Source organism: Pelecanus crispus, chromosome 1 (assembly GCF_030463565.1).
Source record: "Pelecanus crispus isolate bPelCri1 chromosome 1, bPelCri1.pri, whole genome shotgun sequence".
NCBI lineage: Eukaryota > Metazoa > Chordata > Aves > Pelecaniformes > Pelecanidae > Pelecanus > Pelecanus crispus.
This window is the reverse complement of record NC_134643.1, coordinates 153035703-153060816: the sequence shown is the minus strand read 5'-3', so window position 1 is coordinate 153060816 and position 25114 is coordinate 153035703. Positions and strand designations below refer to the sequence as shown.

The following is a 25114-nucleotide window of genomic DNA, read 5'->3' as shown; positions in this document are numbered from 1 at the left end:
GCAGGGTTTGATTCATAATTAACAACTGAACAAGTGACTTGCTGTTAAGGTTGACCATTTTCAAACGGTAATGCTCTGCAATATCACATGACTTACCTAAGCATATTGAGAAGTTGTTATTTTCCTAAATAATACTGCAAGGGGGTATCTGGTAACTTCTCATGACCAGGTATGGGAGAGCACTTGTTCATGGTCTCTTTGGTTTCTCCAGTTGATGTGTTTTAGCAAACTGTTGTGGGTGAGAATGATTTGAGGCCTGTTCCAGATGTTATTGAAGTCTGTGGGAGTCCGACATTTCAGACATGCCCTTTCATATGTGCTGTTGAGCTGGCCTTTCTGAATGAGAACTTGAGCAGAAAAACATGGAGCAGCCAACAAGGCTGACGGAGAATCTGTGTTGCGGGTGCACACCAAGCAGTGTTGGGCACTGCAAGTCTAATGTTTCGGAATACAGAATTTAGGAGACTTTCATCCCGCTCTTAGCCTTCTTTCCTCTCTCCTTGTACTTCTGCACACTGGTGTTGCATTTACAAGGTCTGAATAATATGCCCCTGTAATACCACTCTCTCCCAGCTAGATGGCTGCAATTTCTCCCATTTGAGAGTAGTTTAATCTGAGTTCAGTGAAGGTTCAGTCTTTGAACTGTTACAGCATGGGCTCCTGAGTTTAGTGAAACCAATAGGAAATAAAGCCCCAGTGCAGGTATGGTTTTCATCTTCATGAAGTATATTAATGTTCTTCTCAGCTCTCCACCCTGTTCCCTTCTAACACTAAGAAAGTGGTTTTAATCAATAAAAGCCTCCATGTGTTTTTAATTCTTGGAACATCCATTTAATTTTTGCAAAAATATGAATGTGGTACATAAATGGATGCTATTTTTTTATTTTTAAGATGGGAGTAATTAAAAGCAGTCAGGTTACCCCAACTGGGTACCCAGATATACCCAAAACTGCATCTTAAACTCAAGTGGCTGAAGCTGCAGTGTAGTGAAGCACTTAATGCTTGCTTCCCTCTGAAGCCAAATGTGATGTGACTGTGTGCTTGAGTGGGTTGCCGATTATTCTTTCCTGGATCAGGGCTAAGCAACTACCACTTATTTAATGATTCCCTTTTATAGAAATCATGAGTCCTTGCAACCCTGACCTAAACCAAAGGCAACTGCGGGTGCCCAGTACTTTGATTTATGGATGCTAGGCATTTTTTAATGTGAAAAGACTAAAAATATCTTTTCAAGGGTCTGGAGGACAGTTATTTTAATAATATTTTTATTGCTCTGGAGAAGAGAGACTCTTGGGGGGGGGGGAGGGAAGCAAAAACTTTTCCCACCTGTCATTACATCCTTGATTTATACAGGCTTTATGTATTAGGTTCTCTTAACAAGACATCAGTTTTTTATAAAATAGTCAGTAGCGTATAGTGAGAGAAGGTCCACTATGTGAACTCACAGGCATTCCCAGCATATCCTTCCCCCCCACCGCCAATGCCACATTTCAAAGTGTACATTAAGGTATGACTTTGGTCAGCAGCAGTCGTAAGAAAAATAGCAAAGACTTACGGGGCCAAGTCTGGCCCTTATTTACCAGCCAGAACTCAGCTGTAGCTGTCTTGAGTGGGGACTGCAGGATTTGTCTCTTGCTGTACAATATAAAGTGCTTAAAGCAAATGACAAGCATCCTGCCAGTTTGTACAATGCCAGTTTTTAGATGGCATAACTTTTACCATGAACTAGAAACCTCTGATTAAAAAGCAGGATTTGTGTCCCAGACATACCAACAGCTAGCTTGGACTAGGTCTCCGGCTGTTGTAAATGTGTAACAACTTGTTGTATCTCCATTGTTTCAGGCCCTACGCCAAATCATCCTACCTATGGGTCTGCCCAGTGGAGTCTATAACAGTTTTTAAAAGTTCTGGTCATCTCATAGAATGTAAGAGCAGAGCTCAGAGTAGATTTCACTTTAGAATTAGTGCCTCATGGTGTTCGAAGGTGCCATTGATTGATTTGATAGAAAATATCCTTTCATTAATAAAGTTCTGTTAGGAAATTAATGAGGGGAAGACAGGAGGACAGGAAAATCCAGGCAGAACTTGAACACTTAGAGTCCTTTCACATTTACTGAAACACTGCCAGTGAAATGTTACAACCTGATTTGAGCCTGGGAGTGCAATTCCTTTTATTCCTGTTCATTGTTAATAGCAAGTACCGTTGACTAAAAAATTAAAAGAACACAGGTGACACCTCTGTGAAGTAGGTAGCAAAAAGCATTTAGAATTTTTGCAGACTGACAAGGGTTTTTTTTTCATGGACAAAATTTTAAACCAAGAGAATACACAGCACAGAGGATTTTTGCTCATTACCCTGGAGGAGCCACTGCATTGCATGTGAGTGCTGGGAGAAAAAAAGAACCCATCTAACAATAGCTTTATCTTCAGGCAGGCTGGTATACCACCAGTATACTTTGTGATTATCCCAGATAAACATATCTTTCAAATGAAGTGCTGCCAGACACACTACAATTTTAAATCTCCGCTGAGTTAATAACTATATACATGTATGTATATACAGGCAATAAGATGATGATGATGCGCTGGAAGATCTTTTCAGTTCTTTTTGTCATCCTCACTTGTTTATAGAAAAGCTCTTAAATGCAGCAAGAGACACACTGTTAGTATCATCTGTGTTTTGCTTTTTAAGTGCTCATGGGGCCATGTTATGGCATCTGATTTATTTTGAGAGAAAATACTTAATAGAATATAAAAGACAAGCTGTAACTCCTTGCCTGTGCTTTTGATGTTTCCTGGGGTTTTTTTACGGCAATGGAACAGTGCCAAACAACTTCCCCTTTTTGTAGTTTATTAGGTTATCTATCTACCGCATAGAACAAAAGCAAAAAGGATAGTTCTGTTAATCTTGTCAGTTATGTTTCTGTTGGCAGATTTCCAAAGTTCCCCTCTTTGGCTGGTTATCAAAGAAACGTTTATTATTACTAGCTCTTAATCCTGGCCTTTGAGTCAAAATCCCAAACAACTTCCTTTCAGGGGCTTGAAGTGCCCCATTCATGCAGGTTCTGATCTGTACGTTGCCTTGTTCCTGCAGCCAACTGGGCTGGGGGCTGTGTGTGTTCTGTTTGTGAGGTCCAATGCTTTTTAAAAATAAAACACATTGTCCTTCCCTTTAAAAAGAGAATTGTTCTTCTGTTTTGACCTTACATTAAGAAGGGCAAAACCAAAGTGCTGTTGTATTTTCTTTTTATATTGCAGATAGAATGGATTTTGGTATAGCATCTGAATAATTTGTCTTACAGTCATGGAAATGTTTTTCTAAATTGGTGGTTGATTAAGACAAAAGATTAAAGAAGGAAAGAAAAGAAACTGAGCTTGTGGGGCATTTTAAGACAGAGCAATCTCCAGGAGAAGGAAGGTGCAATGTTTGGGGTACTAAAATAGGACTTTGGCAACCCAGTTTCATTTCTGTGCTTCCTGTGTAGGACCTTGAATAGAGTTCCTCTGGGACATATCTCGGGTATTTCAGTGGAAGTCAAGCTCTGAACTACTTCCAAGGATCTGGCTAACTCCCATCTAAATCACTATATGTAGTGTTCCTTGCTAGCTAGCTCTAAGCCTTCAAAGCCACTCAGCAGAGGACACTTAAAAGAGTACCTATATGAATTTTTCACCTCTCTGCCTTGTTATTCTGATGCTCCAAATGGGAGATAAGCATCATCTTACCTCACGGAGGTGCAACAAGGATCAGTAAGACGGTGAGGCAGTTGAATGATACACCTATGAGTCCACAAAAGGTTCAAAGCCAAGATATTTGGGAGAAATCTCATTGACAGAAATGGCTAAGCAGATGTTCACTATTTCTGTTATACGATGGACTCCACACTGTCTGTCCATGTATGCACTGTGAAAGGGTGTATTTGAACATGCACACGCAGTGATATACACTTGTGTATATAGATATTCATCCTTCTGTTACACTTTCCAAATCAGCTATTGTATAGCCTGTTCTGTGGGCACAAATCTGGGAGCTACTAAATGGTCAGGAAAGTCATCATAGCCTTACAGAGTAAAATTCTCCATATTTTCCTCATGCGATAACCACTCTGTAAGATTACTTAATTAATAACAAGGCGGGAGTAACCAGCCAGCCAAAATAAAACAAGCCCTAGATGTGAATTATCAACAACTTTGACTTGCAACAGGAAGTTCCTTCTTAATGCATGTTTGTTTGTTTCAAATAAAGTACTTAGAGTTCTGCTAATTTTTTTCTTTTAACCAGGTGAATGGAGCGAAGCTCTTTATCCATTGCTGACAACGCTCACAGACTGCGTAGCCATGATGAGTGACAAGGCAAAGAAAGCCATGGTCTTTTTATTAATGCAGGACAGCGCCCCGACAATAGGGCTCTGCCTGAACCTTCAGTATCGCAGGGATGTTGTCTTCTGTCAAACTGTAAGCAAGCAGATATGCATGATTTGATTGCACTCTGACATGTGGTGGGGTTTATATGAAGTATGAAAGGTGACCGTTTTCAGAATTTTTGAGATCTGTTCTACTCTTGGGTTTAACACTGTGATGTCCTCGCACAGGCTGTGCTATCCTGTCCTTACTGGTCACTTACATGCATTTGACAATATATAACTTAAGTGTCCCCTTGGATATACGTTCACTATTTGAAAAAAAAAAATCCACAACTAGTGAAAATATACTGCTGTCTACGGAAACAACCTTTGCCTTCCGATGCCACCAAACTGAAACCGGAAGTAAGAAGTGAAAGAGGGGGAAAAAAAAGCCCATGAGCACAAGTGTACTCCCTTGGTTACCTTTTGTTGTTTTCTGCATCAAGAAAACCCAACGGGACCTGCAGTACCTAAGGGGAGAAGTCCAGCTACAGGGAGAGAAATGAGTGCTGGTTTTGGGGTTTTTTCCCTAGAAGTTCTGTTTCTGAGCCTGCTGGGGTCTCTTGTGTCAGCCACTGACTAGCAGGTGTCTGCACTAAAAATCCTTGCACATTTCTTCTGCCCACTATACTTCTGTAGTGTGTCTACTTCCCCATGAAATCAGTATTTCGTTCATTTATTTCAAGCAGCTTACCTCTTGGACGTTGTTTGTAGGGCTGTTGTCCCACAATGTAATATCTCATAGAGATAAATCAAGGGAATTTTTCTATACAAAACGCACTTCATATTGCAGATAATTTTTAAACTCAATGCTCTGAATATGTTTACCTGTCATAAACAGAACTTTATACCCTTTTGTTTAATTCTGTAACAAAGTGTGTACATAGCATATGGCAATCACTTGGGAAATTCCTTTGTTGACAGAGTGAATTAAGACTAGTACTAATCTTAGATCTTAGTACTGATCTTAGTACTAGGTCTTCAGGACCTTGTCCTGAATATCTTCTAACACTAGAGTTTGAATCTTTGCATAATGCAAACAGGTATTGCATTTTTAAGCTTTCTTAAAATGTCATTTAAAAAAAATCATTTATTCATACTATCAAAATTCATGACTAGCTGTATTGTTTTTCCATCTGTAACAAAAACAATTCTCCAAGGAGACTCTTTTGTAATTCCTAAGTTGTAGACCCTAATACAAGTGATTGTGTCCAGAAAACAAATAGATGTGAGAGCAACAGCAGTCCCATTTTGGGAGAGCTTGCGAGATGTGCCCTAAACCTGATTTTGTGAATGTTTTGGTTTTTTGTTGGTTCGTTGTCTCTCTTCAGCTGCAAGGAAAAGAAGAGTGACATTTAAGGGAAAGGAACATCAGTCTGACAGATTTTATGCACGTTTTATATGTGATATTGTTTCCGTTCGGGGCTGAAAAGCCTTTTTTGTCTTGAATCATTTCACTCTCGTCTGTTTTCTCTCCCACAGCTGACAGCTCTCATTTGTGGTTTCATTATCAAGCTGAGGAACTGCCTGCATGATGATGGATTCCTAAGGCAACTCTACACCATTGGCTTGCTGGCACAGTTTGAGAGCCTGCTGAGCACTTACGGTAAAGGCATAGGGCAAGTGGGTGGTATTAGCTGTTGAGTCAGAAAATTCTGATTTAAATTGGTTGCAGCAGAAGATGAGTGTTTGGGACAATCTGCAGCTCTGCTACAAAATGATTTTGAAAACTGAAATGCAAAACCAGATTATATCTGGAGTGCTTAGTTAGCTAACAACTCTGAATTTCTTTGTATTTAGTTGAATTACTTGGAAAGGATAAAGCCTTATAATATAATGTCAAAGGTTTTTTAAAAAAAATATATCATATTGATCATTTTTTCAGAAAAGAAACAGATTAAAATTCTGGTAAGCTGGGAGAAACTGTGCCCAAAATATGCTTTTCTAATTTTCTTGACCTCCTGTAATCCTACAGTACAAAATGAGCAAATCCTGAATACATTGTAACTTTTCCAGCACAAAGGGTATCATGGCTGTGACAATGCTGAGAAGTTCTTACTAGCATCATCTAAATTGGAAAATCAGCATACAATCTACTTGAAGAACGGTAGTCTGGACTGTGCTAGATAATCGGTGTTTTCTAAACTTGCTGAACTCATAAAGTCAATCATGACATTGTCTGTAGGTCAAGGTGAAGGCCTGGGCTCCAGAGCTTCTTTGTCCATAGAACTTCTTTATGAGAGCGATGACCTGCAGTCTTCATCAAAGTGATAAAGGGAAGTTGTACATAACAAGTAATTATTATGATTCACTTTTTCCTCTTTGATTTAGGTGAGGAGCTGGCAATGCTGGAGGACATGAGTTTGGGAATCATGGACTTGAGGAATGTAACCTTTAAAGTAACTCAGGCCACATCAAATACATCTACTGACATGCTGCCGGTTATCACTGGAAATCGGTAAAAAAAATGGGGGTGGCAGGAAGCGGGGTGGGACTGCAGATGGGAGAAGCAGTGATACTGCACTTGAATTATGTCATTTTTGTACTGTGCTGTTTTTCTCTTCAGAACTTAAAAGCAATGTTTTGAAGTGGACTTGCTCATTTTTACTGTTGTTGCATTTTACAGGGAGCTAAGCTGAAAAGGGATATATGGCAAGGCTCAAACCATGGCAGTATTGTTTTCTGGATAAATATCATCTTGACCTAGCCTTCCACAGTCATAAGCCAGAAGTATTCAATCTTTTCTTAAGCACTTGTGATGATTTTAAATTTCAGGCTGACTTTTGAGGCAGATCTCATTATCTGAAATTCACTGCTCTTGCTCAGCTGGTCAGTGCTTTACTGTATGCCACTGAGTAATGGGCCACCGTTAGCACAATGGGACACGGAACGTGTATTGGGCAGTTGATGGGCTGCTGCTGAGGTGAGGCCTATTTAGGATCAATTTCCAAACTATCAGGGCCAAGCTGGCTTTAACTTACATATGCTTGTGAAACACCAGACTGCTGCTCATTTTGGCCGCTTGTCTGAGAAGAGAGATTTTCAAGTTTGAGCTTAAAAGCGATTTTTATTTTAAAAGTCTGAAGTGACAAACATTCACATCCTCACGTAAAGTGGAGTGGGACTGACCTGTTACAGCTTTATTACAATTGAAGCATTGACAACAGAGTCATGCTTCAATCTGAATGCCTCAGCCTGCTTATCAGCTGGCCTTGCACTGGTTTCTGACATGGGGCTGATGGGCCCCTGCAATAGAGTTCTTGCCCATAGGGAGCCAGTTCAGAGGTAGGGATGAAGCTGTGGAAGGACAGAGGCCTCACAAAAGTCAGTGTTTTAATGATTCTGTATTTCAGAGTCTTTAGAATCTTTTTGTTTCGAATCTGATTTCTGGAGGAAATAAGGATTATTCGATTACAGTGTGCTGTACCAAGCTCCACTGGGGCTTTGCCCAGCTTCCTCCATGTCTGAAAAAGAGCTAGAATTCTCAAAGATAAAAACATTTAGAGGAACTTTGTTAAGTTAAGGTTCACATGCAATGAAAAGTGCCCTGGCTGAAGAAGGTCTGCAGTACAATCATGTATGTTATGGAAGTTGCTGAGACCTCTGGAAATGGCTGACAGCTGACAGAAAATTCCTTTCAAAGAAAATCTTCAGTTGAAACTTGCCATCAGCTACAGGACACTAATCTGGAGGAAACCAGTCTTCATTAGTTTCAGATCTGATAGTGTTGCTTATTATTTTGCTGTCTAGATTTTACTCAAGAAAGAGAAGACAGAAATTATGCCTATTTGTTTTGGTGCAAATTATTGGAAGCTTTACATTTAGAGGTGAAAAGAGGTTTTTTGCTTTCAGACATAGCATAGGATTTGTGTGTCCATCCAGTGTAAATGTGGGACAGACCAATTTTGATTACATTATTATACACTTCTCAGAGCTCTTTTGCTAGACTTAGAGAGTATATGCTGTACCTGAGAGTTCTGCGCTGTAACGACTTGGATGTAACACCAAGGTATTGCTGCTGATAGGTTAACACACAGCACACAAAGGGCAGTAACTTCTGTCTTGGCAGTTCCAACATCGGGTAATATGACATACCTTACTTAGTCTGCACTGATGTTATCAGATAAGATAAGTAGTGTTACCTCACATTTGCCACGAGATAAAGCAGACACAGTGCTCTTTGCTGTAGCTCAGCTGACCCAAGGTAACCTGTTGTGCTGCAGGAACAGCTTGTAGGTCTGAGTCATAAGATCTGTATCAGTGCTTTTGTTAGCTCCCCCTTCAATTTATGCTTGAGTCGCTACTATCATTGCCGCTATCCTGCTCAGAAATGTCAGTACTACTTACTGTATCCAAAAATTTATCCTTTTATGCATGTGCATCATCACTAGTCTTTATCACTTTAAAATCAAATATACTTTACTCTTGATGAGATGAGGACATGCCAAAATTTGGCTTTTTCTACCCAAGTTGTACAAGAGCTGCAGTATTCATGAGCAGAGTAAAATCAGCTTTTGTCAGGAAATTGGTAGATCTGATTGAAACATCCATGATGATGTAAAATCAACATTACAGGTTGCTGCAAGTTTGTTCTTGAACTAGAATAGCTTTTCTGATTAGGAGCAAGCTGTGGCAGTTCCTTAAAGTCCTCTGTTTTGACTGATACTTACGTTTTAACAGTTGTATTATGTTATAGATGTTATCCCTTTTTACATAAATAACACATTCTCAGAATGTAGCTTTTTGATGTTTATGTCTAATAGCTGTTTGTTTATTTTCAGCGATGGATTTAATGTGAGGATCCCTTTGCCAAGCGCCTTGTTTGATTTGTTGCCACGAGAGATTCAAAGTGGCATGTTACTGAGGGTTCAGCCTGTTCTTTTCAATGTGGGAATCAATGAGCAGCAAACCCTAGCAGAGAAGTATGTATTCAGTCATGCAAGCTCAATCTTAATGGCAGTTCAGCAATCTCCTGTTCTCTATGGTTTTGCACTGTTGCATTACTAACAGCGATTCAGTTTCTCCAATGCACGAAAAAGAGAATATTAAATGAAGCTGTCAAATGCAAAACAAACAGAAGGAGGTCCTTCTTCATATGGCACATAGTTGTGGAGCTCCTTACCTCATGGCTTTGAGTCTAGTGCAGGTTTATGTGGTTCAGAAGTGAACTTAGAGGAGATCTGTCATGCGCTGTTTAACACAGAGGTGCTGCTTGTGACTTGAGACCTCTGTGAGTGACAGATCACTAAAGGCTGAGACACCATTCTGAGTATTGCTGTGTATTTGCCCTCTTGGTTTTGCACTCTCCCCTAGATTTCTGCTTCTGGCCACTATCAAAAACCAGGATAATGGGCCAGACGGACCTTTGTTTTGATATATTGTTTCAGTACTTAGGTAATGCAACACTGTTCTTGTAAAGCTGAAAAATATGATTATGTATTATATTTGCTAGCGAAACTGTTCAGTTTTGGAAGAGCCACCAGGCTTCTTTACAGGCCATATGCTGTAAAGAATACACTGGCAGAGCACTGCTCTAATGGAGAATGCTAGTGAAGTCAGGCACATGTGTGTTGTGACAGCAGCCTTGGTACCCGGGTGGAGTGTGCAGTATGATGGTGGACAACTAGAAAAAGTCTAACAAAGGCATTCCAGCAGTGACTGTTGTCCTCTGTTGCCTGTAAAGGGAGCCCAAGGTGACTGGCATAGTTACAGATGTCAGCACTGTGTGTGCATATATATGTATGTAGATGTAGTTACATGAGATGAATCATGACATTGTTGACAATATTACATTCATGGTTTATTACTCCTAGATCCATACTTCTCATTTACATGTCTGAAGGCAAAGTTCTCAATCCTATCTACTGATGTTGTGGTTATTATTAGCTTATGAACTAAACTAGTAAGTCCATTATTAAAATCTGAATTTTGGCAAAATGATTTACCAGATGGGCATTAATGTTGAAAGAGAGACACAAAGGCCAAAGAATTTTAAGTACTGTTTTCTACAAGATTTTTCTTTCACCTTCCTTCCCACTTTTCCCCTCACACTCATATATTTCCTTTTTCTGTAATGAATCACTACAACACTTCTCTGTTACACTTTACTCTGCATTTGAATTGTTAGGAATTTCATAGGATGAATCTTTAAACTGTTTTTTGATAGTCATATTGCCAAATGCAGTTGTTTCAAAGAAGAGGAGAAACCTTTTACCTTGGGCTTAACTGTTCATTTCTTCACCTTTTAAAGGTTTGGAGACACCTCACTGCAAGAAGTAATAAACATGGAAAGCTTAGTGCGGTTGAATTCCTATTTTGAGCAGTTCAAGGAAGTTTTGCCTGATGATTGTAAGTATTTGGTAATTAGTGGCAAATTTGGTTGAACAGCACAATTCAGGCTGATTTTTTTAATTTGTTTGCTTCATGTTTGTTGTTTAAATGTTGATAATACGCCAGCATTAGTAACCTCTAAGAAATGATGCAACTCTATTTTAATACATTAGTACTAAGTAGAGCAGATTCAAGAGGTTTAAAGGTCAGTCTGATTAACTTTCCTTTTTTTAATTTACTTTGCCACTCCTTCTAAGTGGCATTATGTACTGTATAAACATGCAGCTAGGCAGTTAGATTGGCATGAGGGGAAGGCATGAAAGTGAGAGGTCATAGCAGTAGCACTTTTATGTGCCGGTTTTGGTCATTTTCTCTGTACTTATGATAACTCGCACAGAGAGCAACTGCCAGTTTTTAGAAACTTAATCACTTTCCCTCTGCTTATCCTTTGGCACTTTCCTATAACTGTCGCATCTGCAGTCAGCAACAGAGAAGTCTAGCACCTGGAAGAAAGACAATAGCTACAAGCTTGAATTTTACTGGAATATAGGAAAATTTCTTACTTGTAACTAGTTTTTTTGGAAAGCAGTGGCATAGGTGTTATTTACGTGTGATGACAAAAATGGTGAAAATTCATTGATTCGTTATTACCTAGAATCATGGAATCATAGGGTCGTTTAGGTTGGAAAAGACCTTTAAGATCATCCAGTCCAACCATTAACCTAACATTATCAAGTCCACCACTAAACCAGTTAAGGGTAGAGTAGCAACCCCACGCCTCCTGGCTTGGTGGCTGGATCATTTATAATGAAAGTAAAAACTAGGAATCATTAAGATTGGAAAGGACTTCTAAGATCATCAGTCCAACCATCAACGCAAAACCCCCATGACCACTAAACCATGTCACAAAGTGCCACGTCTACCCGTTTTTTGAACTCTTCCAGGGATAACCCTGAACACCTCTTGTAAGCTAATTTCATGGGTCCCACAGTTGCAGTTTTATTGCAGAAATACAAATGCAGCAACGTGCAACAGGACAGTAAGAATTCTGTCTGTTATATGTTATTGTACTTTCAGTTACCCTGGATTTGTTTTGATGCAGCTGAGAGCAGAAGCTGTTGCCCTCCTTCCAGGCATTCATAATCGGCCATAATTAATTCTCTGAAAGTCTAGCTGCAAAAATTTATTTTTTTTATTATATAGTAGTTTAGCATGAGACTTTCTTGTAAAGTTCAAACGTTAATCAATGTAAAGTGATTTTTGTTCTGCTTTTCTCCCTGTTACTTCATGTCTCTGTCCACAGTCTTCCATAATGATAGTTCCCATTCATCTCCTTGCTCTCTTCTTAGATTTTGCTCACTTTTTACTTGTTTCTTTCCTTGTCCCCAAACCTTTTATGTTGATCCAATCGTCTTTTATCTTGTGCCTTTTTTCCTGAAACTTTTTTTTTATCCTGCAATGTGTTTTCTGCCCTGACATTTGTTCCTTCTCTTTTCATGTTTTTTGAACTCTGTTTTAACTTTATACTTACTCTCCTCTATTTTTAAAGAGCATTGGTGCCATGACCTTGAGTTTCTCATTCACCAGTAACACACACTCCTTATGCCAGAGGTTTTTCCTTGAGTAACTTGAAGTTGTGAATAAAGTTGGCATGCAGCGTTGGACAGGTGGCATTAACATGCATCTTAACAGTGAAAGAAAACAAAATAGTCTTGTGTCCACCTGCCTTTTTCCCTTACTCTGGTTACTTCTTGTTACGTTGATCCCTGCCACATGAAATGAATACCACAAAGGGGGAAAATCTGCCCTCTGCCAAAACTTTCTTCTGCTTCACTGTTTGTCCTGGGTAAATGCAGATATATTGTACCTGGTTTTGCAATCCAGCTTGGGAAAATGGTTTGTGGTTATAAACATCAAGCAAAAGTTTTGATTAGAAGTGTGAAAAAAATATTGCAGGTGTCCCAGCAGATGTGCTAGAGATGCTCCGTGAAAAGCTTGAGACTAACCTGGGACTGTGTTTGCCATAAGGAAGGTCTGAGGGTGTGTTTTGTACCTGCTCTGTGGTGATATAAAGTGAAACATACTTTTCCATGAACCCTTCTCAAGAGAGAATAACATTTTACATTTAACTGTAAAACAGGTGGTTATTATGACCAGCCAGTGATGTAGTCTGTGATAAGTATAGGCAAAAGGAAAACCAAAAAGATCATTCTAGGGGACAAGAAGCCCAGTGAAGTATCTGCTGGCAGCTTGTAGGAAATGTTCTCTTCAAGAACAATACACAAGGGAAGTTGATTACTGATCCAGTGTCCTTGTCCCTGTGCTCTTAATTCTAAGCACTGCAGAATTTCTAAGACGTGAATTACTGTCTTAGCTTCATTAGCTCCTTGTCCTTGTTCCATTTAGCTCTCCTTGTCTTTAGAAATACCTGGAGAGATGGTTTGTGCCTTCTTTTTGCTTACAGGTATTAACTTGCTTTCTAGGTGTGGAGTTCAAGCAGAGCAGACAAGGATAGACACAATATTGCTAACATACTGTTTGCTGTGAGAAGAGATGTGGTCCAAAAATAAAACCTCATATATCACCCATGTGGGGTTCTTCTTTTTGTCACATAGTCATTGTTTAACAGTGCATACCACCTTGTTTATCCATTCACAGCCTTAGTTGGTGTCCTCTGTAGTTAACCCTTAAAAAAAAAAGAAAAAGACAACCTATTTAATACTTGTTGATGATTGTCTGAGTATGTTGCCACGTGTGTAAGAGATGATGTGTAACACTTTGAACATGTAAGACAACTATTGAAAGCACTCTGAAATATTGAAAAATTTCAACCGATTTATTTCCACTTAGTGAAATATTAATAAACAGATCATAGGAGTGCATTGTCCTATCAGAAACAGTGTTTCTTGAAAACTGGCCAGCTCACAAACATAAAATTGAAATGTGAGCAGAATATAAAATGAAATCTTCGGGGTTGCTGTGGAGACATGCATGATACCCTGTCACCTCTAAGGGGCGATAATACAGGCAGTTACATGTTTATATACAGTTCTGAATAGTGTGTGAAAGCAAGTACACTGTGACACACAAACCAAGGTACCATACCCACAAACCAAGGTACTATACCAATCTTGATCCATTTGTTCACTCTGTTATTATATTGCTATCAGATTCTGAGACACTGAAGTTTTAAATAACCTGAATGTATATTTCCAGGTGAGTTTAATTAAACTTGGATTTGTTTTGTTGGTGGTACTAAGTAATTAAGAATTGGATTAATTGCTGTAAGCTTTGATAGTTTCAAGAAAACATGATTGTGTTTGCAACAGGCATATAGGAATGTTTTCCATGTAACTTATCTTTGTAAAAGTGTTGAATACAGATAAATAAGTGGAGTTGGTTTTGTTTATTTTGTAGGTCTACCTCGATCTCGTAGTCAGACGTGCCTGCCTGAACTGTTAAGATTTCTGGGACAAAATGTACATGCAAGGAAAAATAAGAATGTTGATATCCTTTGGCAAGCTGCTGAGGTATTTATTAATCTAAGCATAGTATAGTTCAGTTGATTTTCTGTATGCATGTGTGTTTTCCCCTTTTTTATTACCGCTATGTTTGAATTTCTTCATTTGCTTGCATGTAGCTTGGAAATGCTGCCAGGTTAAACCTCCTCTAAAATGAGACACGGGGAGATAAAATGTATTTTCCACATCAGTATTTTCCCTACAACTCATGTAACAAAGTTCTGTTCTCTCAACAATGACAACTTTTGACATCAAAATCCTACACAACATTTGTGTTCCCCTAAGGAGGAGAAGTACAGGTGTGTTCTCTGACAGAAGGTTATGCATGAAGAAGGAATGATGACTTGTATATCCCGTTTCTAGATATGCCGCAGACTAAATGGTGTTCGATTTACAAGCTGTAAAAGTGCCAAGGATAGGACTGCCATGTCGGTCACCCTAGAGCAGTGTTTGATCCTACAGCATGAACATGGAATGGCTCCACAGGTCTTCACCCAGGCTCTGGAGTGTATGAGGAGGTAAGAGTTTGGCTGTGTCACTTATTCCTAAATGAGGAACCATGCAAACTGCAGAGGAGCAGTGGTCTCTGTTTCTATCAAAAGGGAAAAAAAGTAAAATAAAGCCAGAAAACTGCAAAACTGGCTGCTAGAACTCATCCCTCCCTTGCATGTATTAGTGCATTGCATATGCTAAAGCTGGTTGTTACCAGTTTTGGATCAGATGAGCGTTCGTTTTCAGGAGTGGATTGGGGGTTTTCAGAGGAGCATGTAAAAACATGTTTTCAATTAATGTTGAGCTTACAGAACAGGAAACCGGTGCTGCTTTGAAAGTCGTTTAATGATGAGGTTACCCTAACTGTCATAGCACTGGGTTTCTTAGTTCTAGACCAGGCAGATTTCTCAGGGATGACCTGTCTTTTGTTCTTGGAAACATAGACGCTTGCAGTTTGCACTGGTTTGCTATGTGTATTCTTTAGCAGTGAAACACTGCTCACTGGGCAAAACGTCACTATGAGTGTTTCACAATGCAACAACCAAATTTCATCACAATGTGTCAGTGTGCTGTTGTCGTATCAATATAATGATGTTCTGTATTCTGAAGCAGCAGAGATGTTTGCAGAATTAAATACTGTACTAAAAAAAAAAAAAAAAAAGCAAATCTGTTTACTGTTGTTCAATGCCTTGTTTCAAGCACTGCTGGAAAACTCCGTAACTCACATACCAAAAGAAAGGATAAGAAATCTAGCTTTAGTCTTTATCGATGTAGTTCAACAATGCTGTTCAGTCCTGTTTTTCAACATTCACTCTTACTGAATGTACTGTACCGTGTGTCTTCTCACCAAATTCTTTAGAGTGTTCAATTCTCTTATCCTTTCTGTATGTTTTTGCTGTTTGACCCTTTCTTACTCTTCAGTTACCTAGAAGGAAAATGTCTCGTATAATAACTTGCAGCCTCTTACACTATTAATTTGGGTTTTGTATCTACATCTAATTGGACGTCACTAGACTTTTTTTATTTTCACTTTTTTGCTGCATTTTTGCTGTATTGTTACAGAGTTAGTACAGTACATGAAAACTGCATTCAGAGAGTAGTTAAACCTTGGTATTAGAAACAAAGCTTGGAACAGCTTTTTGAGGGAGAAGTTATTAACTTAAAATGAAGCTAAGTGGCTCTCAAATATCTCTATTTTATGCAGCTTGTCAACTTAGACATCTGAAAGAAAAAAGCTTTGTTGCACAGTTGTTTATTTAGTAAGAACAAAAACTGAATGAGTATAGTACTAGGAATCTTGTTATTTTCTTTAAATTAATTACTGAATTAATTTTTTTTTAATGCAGTCGTGGACACAGTAGAGACAGGTTAATAACAACATTGTTTTGGACCTTCAGACTATCAATTTAATATGACACAGGATCAGATACAATATTGACCCAAGAAACGCATTGCTTTATGTGCAATCCCTACACAGGGATATTGAAAGAGGGCCAATTTAATCAAAACCTTTGGCTTGTATGTTCTAGCAGCATCAGGGACTTGCTCTAACAAGTGAAAGACGTGACATTCTCTTCTTCTGTTAAATCTTTCACTAAGAGAGATTGTGCAGAACAAATACTGACTAGAACTAAAGGAATACTAAGATTAGACCATTCTTCAAGCCCATCACTCTTTCTTCCTCACATCTCATTGCTCTTTGGGGTAGGTTATTCTGTTTTTAAAATTATTTGCCAATTCTGCTTGAGAACAATGGCACAGAATTAACAGAGCTTAACAAGAGAGATAGGATTATGGAATGAATAATGTAGGATTCCAACTCCACCCAAACCCATTTCAACCTGGACAGGATGACCTGACATAGGAGGCGAGAGAGTTGCAAATTACTTCCGGGGCATTCAGAAAACTTGCTTTTTCTTTTCACTTGGATCTTTTATTTGTGTAATTGTACTAGAAAAGGAAGGCTTGGTTCAGTCATGAAGACTCTTGAAGTTTCTGTGGCAGTTGGAAGGGCAGGGAAGAAGCATTATTAAGTTGTGGGAGTCAAAGAAAGTATTTCATTTCTTCTCCACTGGTAACTTTCCAGAGAAGAAACACATTCTTGCTTACACTATTCTTGAAAAATTAAGAAAGCACCCTCTTCTTCTATGTGATGTTGGTCTTCAGAGGTGTTAGTTCTCACTTACTCGTCCTCAGGGACTTCCTTTCCTTCCTAGTCATGTGATAATTACGTATCTGTGATAATTATGTTCAGTGAGCACGGACATCAGGGAGGGAACATTGAGTGCTCCTTGTAGATTCTTGCAGAAATTTACAGATAACAAGTTTGTGACTTGCACCTTAGAAACAAATATCCTATTAGGATAAACTCACTTTTAATAAAAAAGTCACAGCTTTTCCTGTCCCAAATCAAATACATGGTAACTCACAGCCTACAAATAGTAAAATCATGATGATATGTCTGGAAGTCCAGGCTACAGAGGAAATGACTACCTGGCCAGTAAAGGCAGCTCAAGACTGAAAGTCCAACTGGATCACATAGCCTCTTCCACCTGCAGCAGGGCCACACTCCCCACTAGACCTGTGTCTCCCTGCCCTCCCTCCTCCTACCAGATTACTGCCCTGTCAGATACGCCGGTGGAGCTGTTTGCGTGAATATGGTCTAATCCAGTTTCAGTCAAAATCAGCCCGGGTAGCAAAATCCTTTACATGTTTAAGGTAGCCCAGCTCATTTTCATTAAACCAATTAGGAAGCTGTGACATGAGCAGTTCAGCCAACAGAGAAGAGCTGTCTCTCATAGGGGCTCTTGAAAAGCAGCTGGAAGTGGGGTGACAGAAATAATCTGTTCTAGCTGCCACGGTGCTGACTAAAGACTACATAACAAAGCCCTGACAGTCATGTTTGGATATGACCACTCACTGCAATAAAACACACATAAAAAGTTCGGTTGGATTTCTTCACTGGTTGACCTGCTTTAAGAATAAAATGGTGGTGGGTTGACCTTGGCCACCTGCCACACGCCCACCCAGCCGCTCTCTCACTCCCCCTCCTCAACAGGGCAGGGGAGAAAAAGTGGTGAAAAAGCTCGTGGGTTGAGATAAAGACAGGGAGGTCACTTGCCAGTTACTGTTACAGGCAAAACAGACTCGACTTAAAGAAAATTCATTTATTGCAAATAGGTTTGGATGGTAAGAAACAAAGACAAAAACTAAAATATCTTCTGATCACAACCTCTTTTTTCCCAGGCCCAAGTGCTTCACTCCTTCATTCCCAACTCCTCTACCTCCTCCCCACACTGAGCAGTGCACGGGCGATGGGGAACGGGGATTTGTGGTCAGTCCATAACAGCTCCCCTCTGCTGATCCTTCTTCCCTGCACTTTTCCCCCGCTCCAGTGTGGGTTCTTCCCACAATCCTCAGTCCTTCAGAATAAACCTGCTCCTGCATGCTCTCTCCACAGGCTCCAGTTCCCTTCAGGAAATACTCACCTGCTCCACCACGGGGTCCTCCACGGGCTGCAGTGTGGATATCTGCTCCACCGTGGTCTTCTCCACGGCTGCAGGGGAAACCCTGCTCCAGCACCTGCGGCACCTCCTCCCCTCCTTCTTCTCTGACTTGGGTGCTCGCAGAGCTGCTTCTCACATCTTTTGCCGTCACTCCTCGCTGCCGTGCAGTGTTTTGCCTTTTCTTACAGGCGCTTTCCCCAGGGCACTGCCGCCACGGCTGCGGGGCTCAGCCCTGCCCTGCGGTGGGTCCAGTGGAGCCGGCTGGAACCGTCTGTGTCCGGCACGGGGCAGCCCCGGCCGCTCCGCACAGAGAGGATTCCCATACGCCAGCTGGATTAGCAGGGAATTTGCTTTGTCTCTTTACCCTGGTCCTCTCTAGGGCCTCTCCTAGAGGTAGTCTGCCAATGAATGTTTTGATATGAGACACTCTGTACGATTTGGTATATTGGGTTATTTTCCAAAAGGTGACTTCTCACCCCTCGGGTGAACAGCGACAGGGAAAGCACTTTCCAGCTCTTGCCTGCATTCCCACTGTGTGTGTCTTTGTGTAAAATTGAGTAGCTTGATACTAATTTTTAATGACAGAGATGTGGCATGTGTTGTTCATAATGCCATCTTATCATTTTGAGCCTTCTTCCTTCTTTCCCTCCCCCGTTGTTTTACTTTCTTATCTATATCCTAAACCAGTTTTCTTCCTCCAGACTATTCTGTTGAGGCTTTGTCTGCCACTTCCCAGTCAACATTAGCTTTCTGCTCACAGATCACACCCCAGTTCACTTAATATTCCCTCACCATCTCCTTCAGAGGTCTTTCTATATTTTGAATACCTTTCAGTGCATATTTATATCCAGGCAATTGTCAACAAATGCATTTGCTTTTTCTTACCTGTACTGGCTACATTCCTCTGTGTGCTCTCATTATTCACCAGTAGCCCAGGCAGGAAGGAGTACTTGCCTTTCAAATACATGGGAGACTGCAGCTGCATCAACTTCTAAGTCCAGTCCTCAGGTCAGCCCTGAGCTCAGGTGCTCCTTTTATCCAGGTTCGGTGGGCATTAGGTATCGGCTGATGGAGAAAACTCAAACCTACACTACAGTTCAGTGCAGTCTCAGGGCTGCCCGCCTCTCAGGGTGGGAAATGAGTCAAGCCTGGATATTGCTGTGTATCCTGCTTGCCCTTCCCAGTGCCATGTGTGATGGTGGGTTCTCCTCAAAGGTACTTATCTCCCCCTCCTACCCCACCACTAAAGATAATTGGGTTTTGTAGGCATCACAGGCTCGATCTGCCCTTATCCAGTGTGGGCACCAGGAGTGAAAACATACTGTGATCACCAATTTGGATGTGTTAATCCAGATCAGAAATACAGCTGGTTTAGTTCCCTGCCCACCTGATTCCATTTGACTTGAAGTGTCACCAGCATCTGAAGGCTATTTTTCTCTTTCACCACCTCCAGAGTATCTCTGATGTCCTCCAGGACATTGTCTGTTGGTTACCTACCCTTGCTACGCTTATGTATCACCTTTTATGGATGGAGTGAGTGCGCTTGTTCTAACAGGATCAGGCTCACAGATTGCATTTAGTTGTTGCTTTGTAAGCTAAAAATAGGGTTGGACTGCACAGGGTATGAGAGTGATCCAAAATGAAACACAGTGCTACAAAGCCTCAGGTTACCTGAAGAGGTGTTCTCCACTATAGGCCTTCTGTGCTCAAAGCAATACAGGAAGCAGAGGCACCATGAGATGGGCTGTGCAGCGTGTCTTGCCTTCACCGGCATATATTGAGGCACTTCAGACACACGCGTTTTGGAAAGCATATTGATACACACTTGAATTCGTGTGGAAGCAGAAGAGTAAGTGGGTGGTTTGGGGCTTTTGTTTACATATTGAGCAGGTAGTTAAGAGGTTCAATTATTTCACTGCAGCCTACGTGGAAAGATGTTTGAAAGGGTCAAATACGACAATGGTTATTCATGTTCAGCTTGCTTTTCAGAGCTCCGCTTCTTTGCAGCATGCGGAAGCATGGCAGAGCAGCATGGGACATTATTGCTTGGTAATCTGAAAGAATGAACATGGAAAACCATTTATGTTCAACCTACATGTGTTTATTTTCAGTAGACTACAGTACTTCTTTCTTATTTTTCTCTTTTATTCTCTTTCCCTCTCCTTATTTCTGTAATTGTGCTGATACATATTTTTGAGATATTTTTCCACTCTTTCTTTACTTCATCTTCTGGGTTTTTTTGTGCTTTCTTCCATGTTTTTTCATTTTCTTGACCCCCTTGTGTTGCCATCTCTTTTTATGCATTCATTTGCATGTCCGTCTTCCTTTCTGTTTTATTTTCCCTCCTCCCAACCTTCTTCCTTTTCACAGCATTGGAACACGGGAGGTAGTCACCCAGAAGAACTTGAGTGGCTTGGTGCCCATCCGAGATTTCAGACTAGATCCCAGCCTCCTCTACTCTATTCCTTTACTAGCTCTCAGCCCCAATTTACTGATTGTGTGGCTGTTTCTGAGCATAGCATACCTGGTGGCCAGGTTACGTTGCAAGTGAAGATAAGGTTAAAAAAAAACAAAAACAAAAAAGTGCTTGAATGTGTATTGCCACTTGGTACCTGCTGGACAAAGGAACGTGTCATAGCATTGTCTGCCAAGAATTATTATTATGCCTTACAATTTTACGTTTCTATTGTACTAAACTGTAAATATACATCAAATTATTTTATCAAAAAGAATTGTATTGGAACTTTAAATTATTGTTCTGCTTTCAGTGCTTGTAACATAGTCTGACATTGGCCTGTTACCTCGTTACTTTAGCCGGCCTGAAGATCTCTTACCAAATATAGTTTTGTGTTACTTGTTTCATGTATTCCAGAGAAAGGAACTCTGTCTGAAAAGAATTTGTATCTTTTTGTATATTTAAGGTGTATGCTAATCTTGCCTTTCATTTTTACGAGGTATGAAGAGAAAAATAAAAACACGGGTGGGGTTTATAAGAAAATATAAGAAATTTATTTAAAGAAATAAACAAATTTCTACCTTCATTTCAAAGCATAATATCCAAATTGCATTACTGAACAGTTTGTAGAACCATAGTCTTGTTCCTTTCTCATGGTTAAGTATGTTCCAATAGACTAGTGTACCCACTCAGAAAACAACTTGCGGTGCGCTGCATGCAGAATTATTTCATTCTATTTGTAGATCTGCATTTTGTACTGTACTAAAGACATAAAGAGAATGACTTGTGGTTAGGAATAGGATGTAATTGGCATTAGCCTGCTAATGATCTGTTATCTGTTTCAGGTGCTCTGTTATAGAACTTAGTCTGAAACAGGTTCATTATCATCCTAGAAGTTAAAGATACTGGTCTTTAATCTTTCAGGCAAGAAGGGGGAGGTATCAGTTAGTTCCTTTAGTACGTGGGTTTGAGGTTTTCCATTGGGCTTTGTTTTAATTACACTAGACTAAATATTACTGTTATTTCCATTTTTAAGTGTTGGACAGCTTTAATAAAATACGATGTTGATAGTGACTTAGAGATTAACGAATGCTGGTAGGTTAACAGTTATTTTAAGTGGTGAGACTAAAGCAGCTTACCTAGTTTAATCACGCAGAATAATTGCAGATGAAATTTGATCATCATTTATATATAACACCAAACTGGGAGAAGCCTATTTAAACTGAAAGATTATGTAGATGCAGTGGTCTGGCAGAGCTTGTCAATAGCAATAGCTGATCAAAAAAACCTAACCTCATTTAACGTAGTTTGCTCAATTCGTAAAGGGATTTACTTCGCTTGGTGCCTGAGATGACAGAAAACTGGGCTTCTGAAGAGAACTCTTCTAGTACTGTGATTTCTATTTTCTACTCTTATTAACTCGCTTAAAAAACATAGGTAGCTATAGCTTTTATTATCAGTTTTAATGGAACTTGAAAGCTTCTGAGAGAAAGCTTGAAAAAGAAAAAAGCACAGTTAGAATAAAAATCAGAATAAAATCCTAAATTTGGTGAATATTCTAATTAAAAAAACTAAAAAAAAAAAAAAAAAAGTGGTTATATTTGTGTCTTCACAAAATCAGACTGTACAGTACACTATCTGCTGGTATTTTTCCTCACTATTCTTCCAATTTTGTTCTTAAAAGAAAAAAAGCCCAGAAAGACAGACAGACATACACACACACACACACATATATATATATGTATGTATCCTATTTATTGCAATGAATTTAGGTAAAGCCTTCATGCTGATGAGATTTAAAACCATGGTATGATGGTATTGGACATATCCATGCCATGTGCCAGTGTCTACTACCACTGTGTCTCCATACAAATCATCTTTTCTTTCTGATTAATGCTGGTTCATTTGGTACGGGTTCCAAAATCTACCTTTTTACAAAGTGAAGGAATGTCAGGTTGGACTCTGGCCTTGTTCTTGCAATGTGATGAGCATCCTGGGTTCGGTCCAACAAGATGTGAAAGTAACTTTAGTAGGAGTATCTCTGCTGAACTCCCTGAGATTAATAATCTGTTTAAATAAAGTATGAAGGCTTTGCTCATGACTGTTAGGCCTGCAGTGAGACCACTCTTAAGTTCATCTAGAATGAAAGCCTAAGCTTTTTGAAAACAATGTTGGTTTTTTCATTTTTTTCTTAAACTTTGATGGGGACAAGTTTTCATCTTTTTTTCTTTTTTAGCTTGGTCTGTGCTTTCATTCAGGCATTCAGATTTAACATGCTGTAGTGCATATTGCTTATGTGCCTCCAGCAGAAGAAACATGGCACATGAAATAGCGTGTGAAAGACATCTCTCTCGGCATCTCTATGGCCCACCTGTGCCATAGAGGGACATGTGCAATAACCAGATGCAGTGGAATGAATTGCGAACAGAACAATTCACTTTGGAGTGAAAATGCTCATCCAGCATCCCATATATGCTGTTTAAACTTAATTTTTTTTTTTAGTACTGTGATCTAGAATTTGTGCAAATTTTTGATGAATCTATTTGACTGCAACAGCCTTGGGGGGGGTTGTCTGTAAAACACAAAACAATGCCATAAAAATAGTGTCGTCGCATATGATCCATTCTATAAAAGGCAGTCACAGAATGTGCTCCAGAGACAAATTTCAAACTTAAACTGTTTCTTAGAGCAAAACGTTACGATGTTTTATGAAGTTAAACTAGGTGGTACATACAAAACGCAGTCACAGTCAGTTTAATTAAGCAAAATTAGAAGAACGGTGAGGTCAGTAAGAGCAGAGAGCTTTCAAACTGAACCAGAATCCAAACCCTCCTTCTGAGGCAGATGCCCACAGTTGACCTGATAGATGCTGCAGCCATCTCCAAGATGGGAATAACGTGACATTTCCACCATAAGATTGTGTACTGTACACTTTGCCATGAAGTTCTAGTATTAAATCATTGTTTAGGTTTCAGTTTTCTATCAGGGAAAGACATTCTCCTGCAAGCCTAAATTGATTTATAATATATATATTTAAAAGATAGTGCTTCCTCTTTGTATGTCTGTTTTTGGATATAATCAAAGGAATTCTGAAGTAGATTTACAAGTGTAAAGAAGCCTTAAAACTGGAGTAGTTTTTTATTGTAGCACAGAACCTCTTTGTAATGTGGGGCAGTTGCACCAAAACATTGGGTAAAAATTAAATTCTGCACAGCTTTGTTTCATTGGGGTGATGACTGTCAATGCAGTCAATCTTTTTTGCACCCACACAAAGCTGCTATTTCATGATTAAGACTTTTTTTTTTTAGACTATGTTCATTTTCAAGTCAATTTATGCATGCGGAGATAAGTGGGAAGTCATTATTTTTGTATCAGCTCTAATCTTTAAGTAAGTACTGATAATACTGACATACAGGGAACAATAAAATTAAAGCTCTTAGTGAGAGAACGGCAGTTTTTCTTTTTCAGCTTAATATACTAAAAAATTAGCAGAACTGCTTGTAAGCAATCTCTTGGGATCCCTTGTGCAATGAAGCGGCATCTGAACTCCACAACAGTGTACCCTGAAATACATGAAACCATCGTGAAAGAACTTTTTCAGTCGATGCACTGCTGCTTTTTAGAAATGCAAAACTAGCAATCAGACATAGCATGTGTCCATTCTGTGTGCTTCTTACTAGCATTGTATGATGAGTCATCATTTTTAATATTTGCGGTGGCAAATTAATTAAACACTCATTAAATATAACCAACTTTTTGTTAATGCTATAAAATAACCAGTTCATTTCATCTTAGTTTAAGTCTTTTTTTTTTTTTTTTTCCCTTTTTACTGCTGTCATTTTTTGTGCTTGTTTTTTTTCCCCAGTGAGGGTTGTCGGCGAGAAAATACAATGAAGAATGTTGGATGTCGCAAGTATGCATTTAATTCCCTGCAACTGAAGGCTTTCCCAAAGTATTACAGGCCTCCAGAAGGAACTTATGGAAAAGTTGAAACATAAGCATACTATGTCCTTTAATTGCTGTTCCATTAAAACATGTGGATACACTCTAGATTAATACATGATTTTGTCATCCAGAAGAGATAAATAACCTTTTTGTACGTTTCGCTAGGTTATACAGAGCATGTTACTTACAGAATTGGAATCTATAGTAACAATTATTCTGACACCTTAGCTTGAGAATAGTGTGATGACTCTCTGCCCATTTAAATAGCCTTCTGTGTATGTCAGATGAACAGATATTGTGCTACTTAATAATTACCTATATGCAAATAGCTAGGTACCTCCTGGAAGGGCAAGGACTCTAGGAACGGCACTTAGGCAGCTGTTTCACATAACATCTTTTTATACTGAGTTGACTTGAGATTGAGCTTTTCATAAACTTTTTAAAACTGAGAGTAAAACTCAA

General features: G+C 39.4%; 1 protein-coding gene across 1 annotated transcript in view; it reads left to right on the top strand.

Annotated features, from left to right (window-relative positions):
• INPP4A (inositol polyphosphate-4-phosphatase type I A) overlaps positions 1–24841 on the top strand; it is a 52672-nt gene extending 27831 nt beyond the window's left edge. The window contains exons 18-25 of the mRNA XM_009482701.2: positions 4283–4455; positions 5886–6009; positions 6735–6861; positions 9185–9325; positions 10654–10751; positions 14151–14263; positions 14618–14772; positions 24573–24841. Coding sequence (XP_009480976.1) covers positions 4283–4455; positions 5886–6009; positions 6735–6861; positions 9185–9325; positions 10654–10751; positions 14151–14263; positions 14618–14772; positions 24573–24705 — 1064 coding nt within the window. The 3' untranslated portion in view covers positions 24706–24841. The remainder of the gene's footprint in view (positions 1–4282; positions 4456–5885; positions 6010–6734; positions 6862–9184; positions 9326–10653; positions 10752–14150; positions 14264–14617; positions 14773–24572) is intronic.
• Positions 24842–25114: the final 273 nt, after the last annotated feature.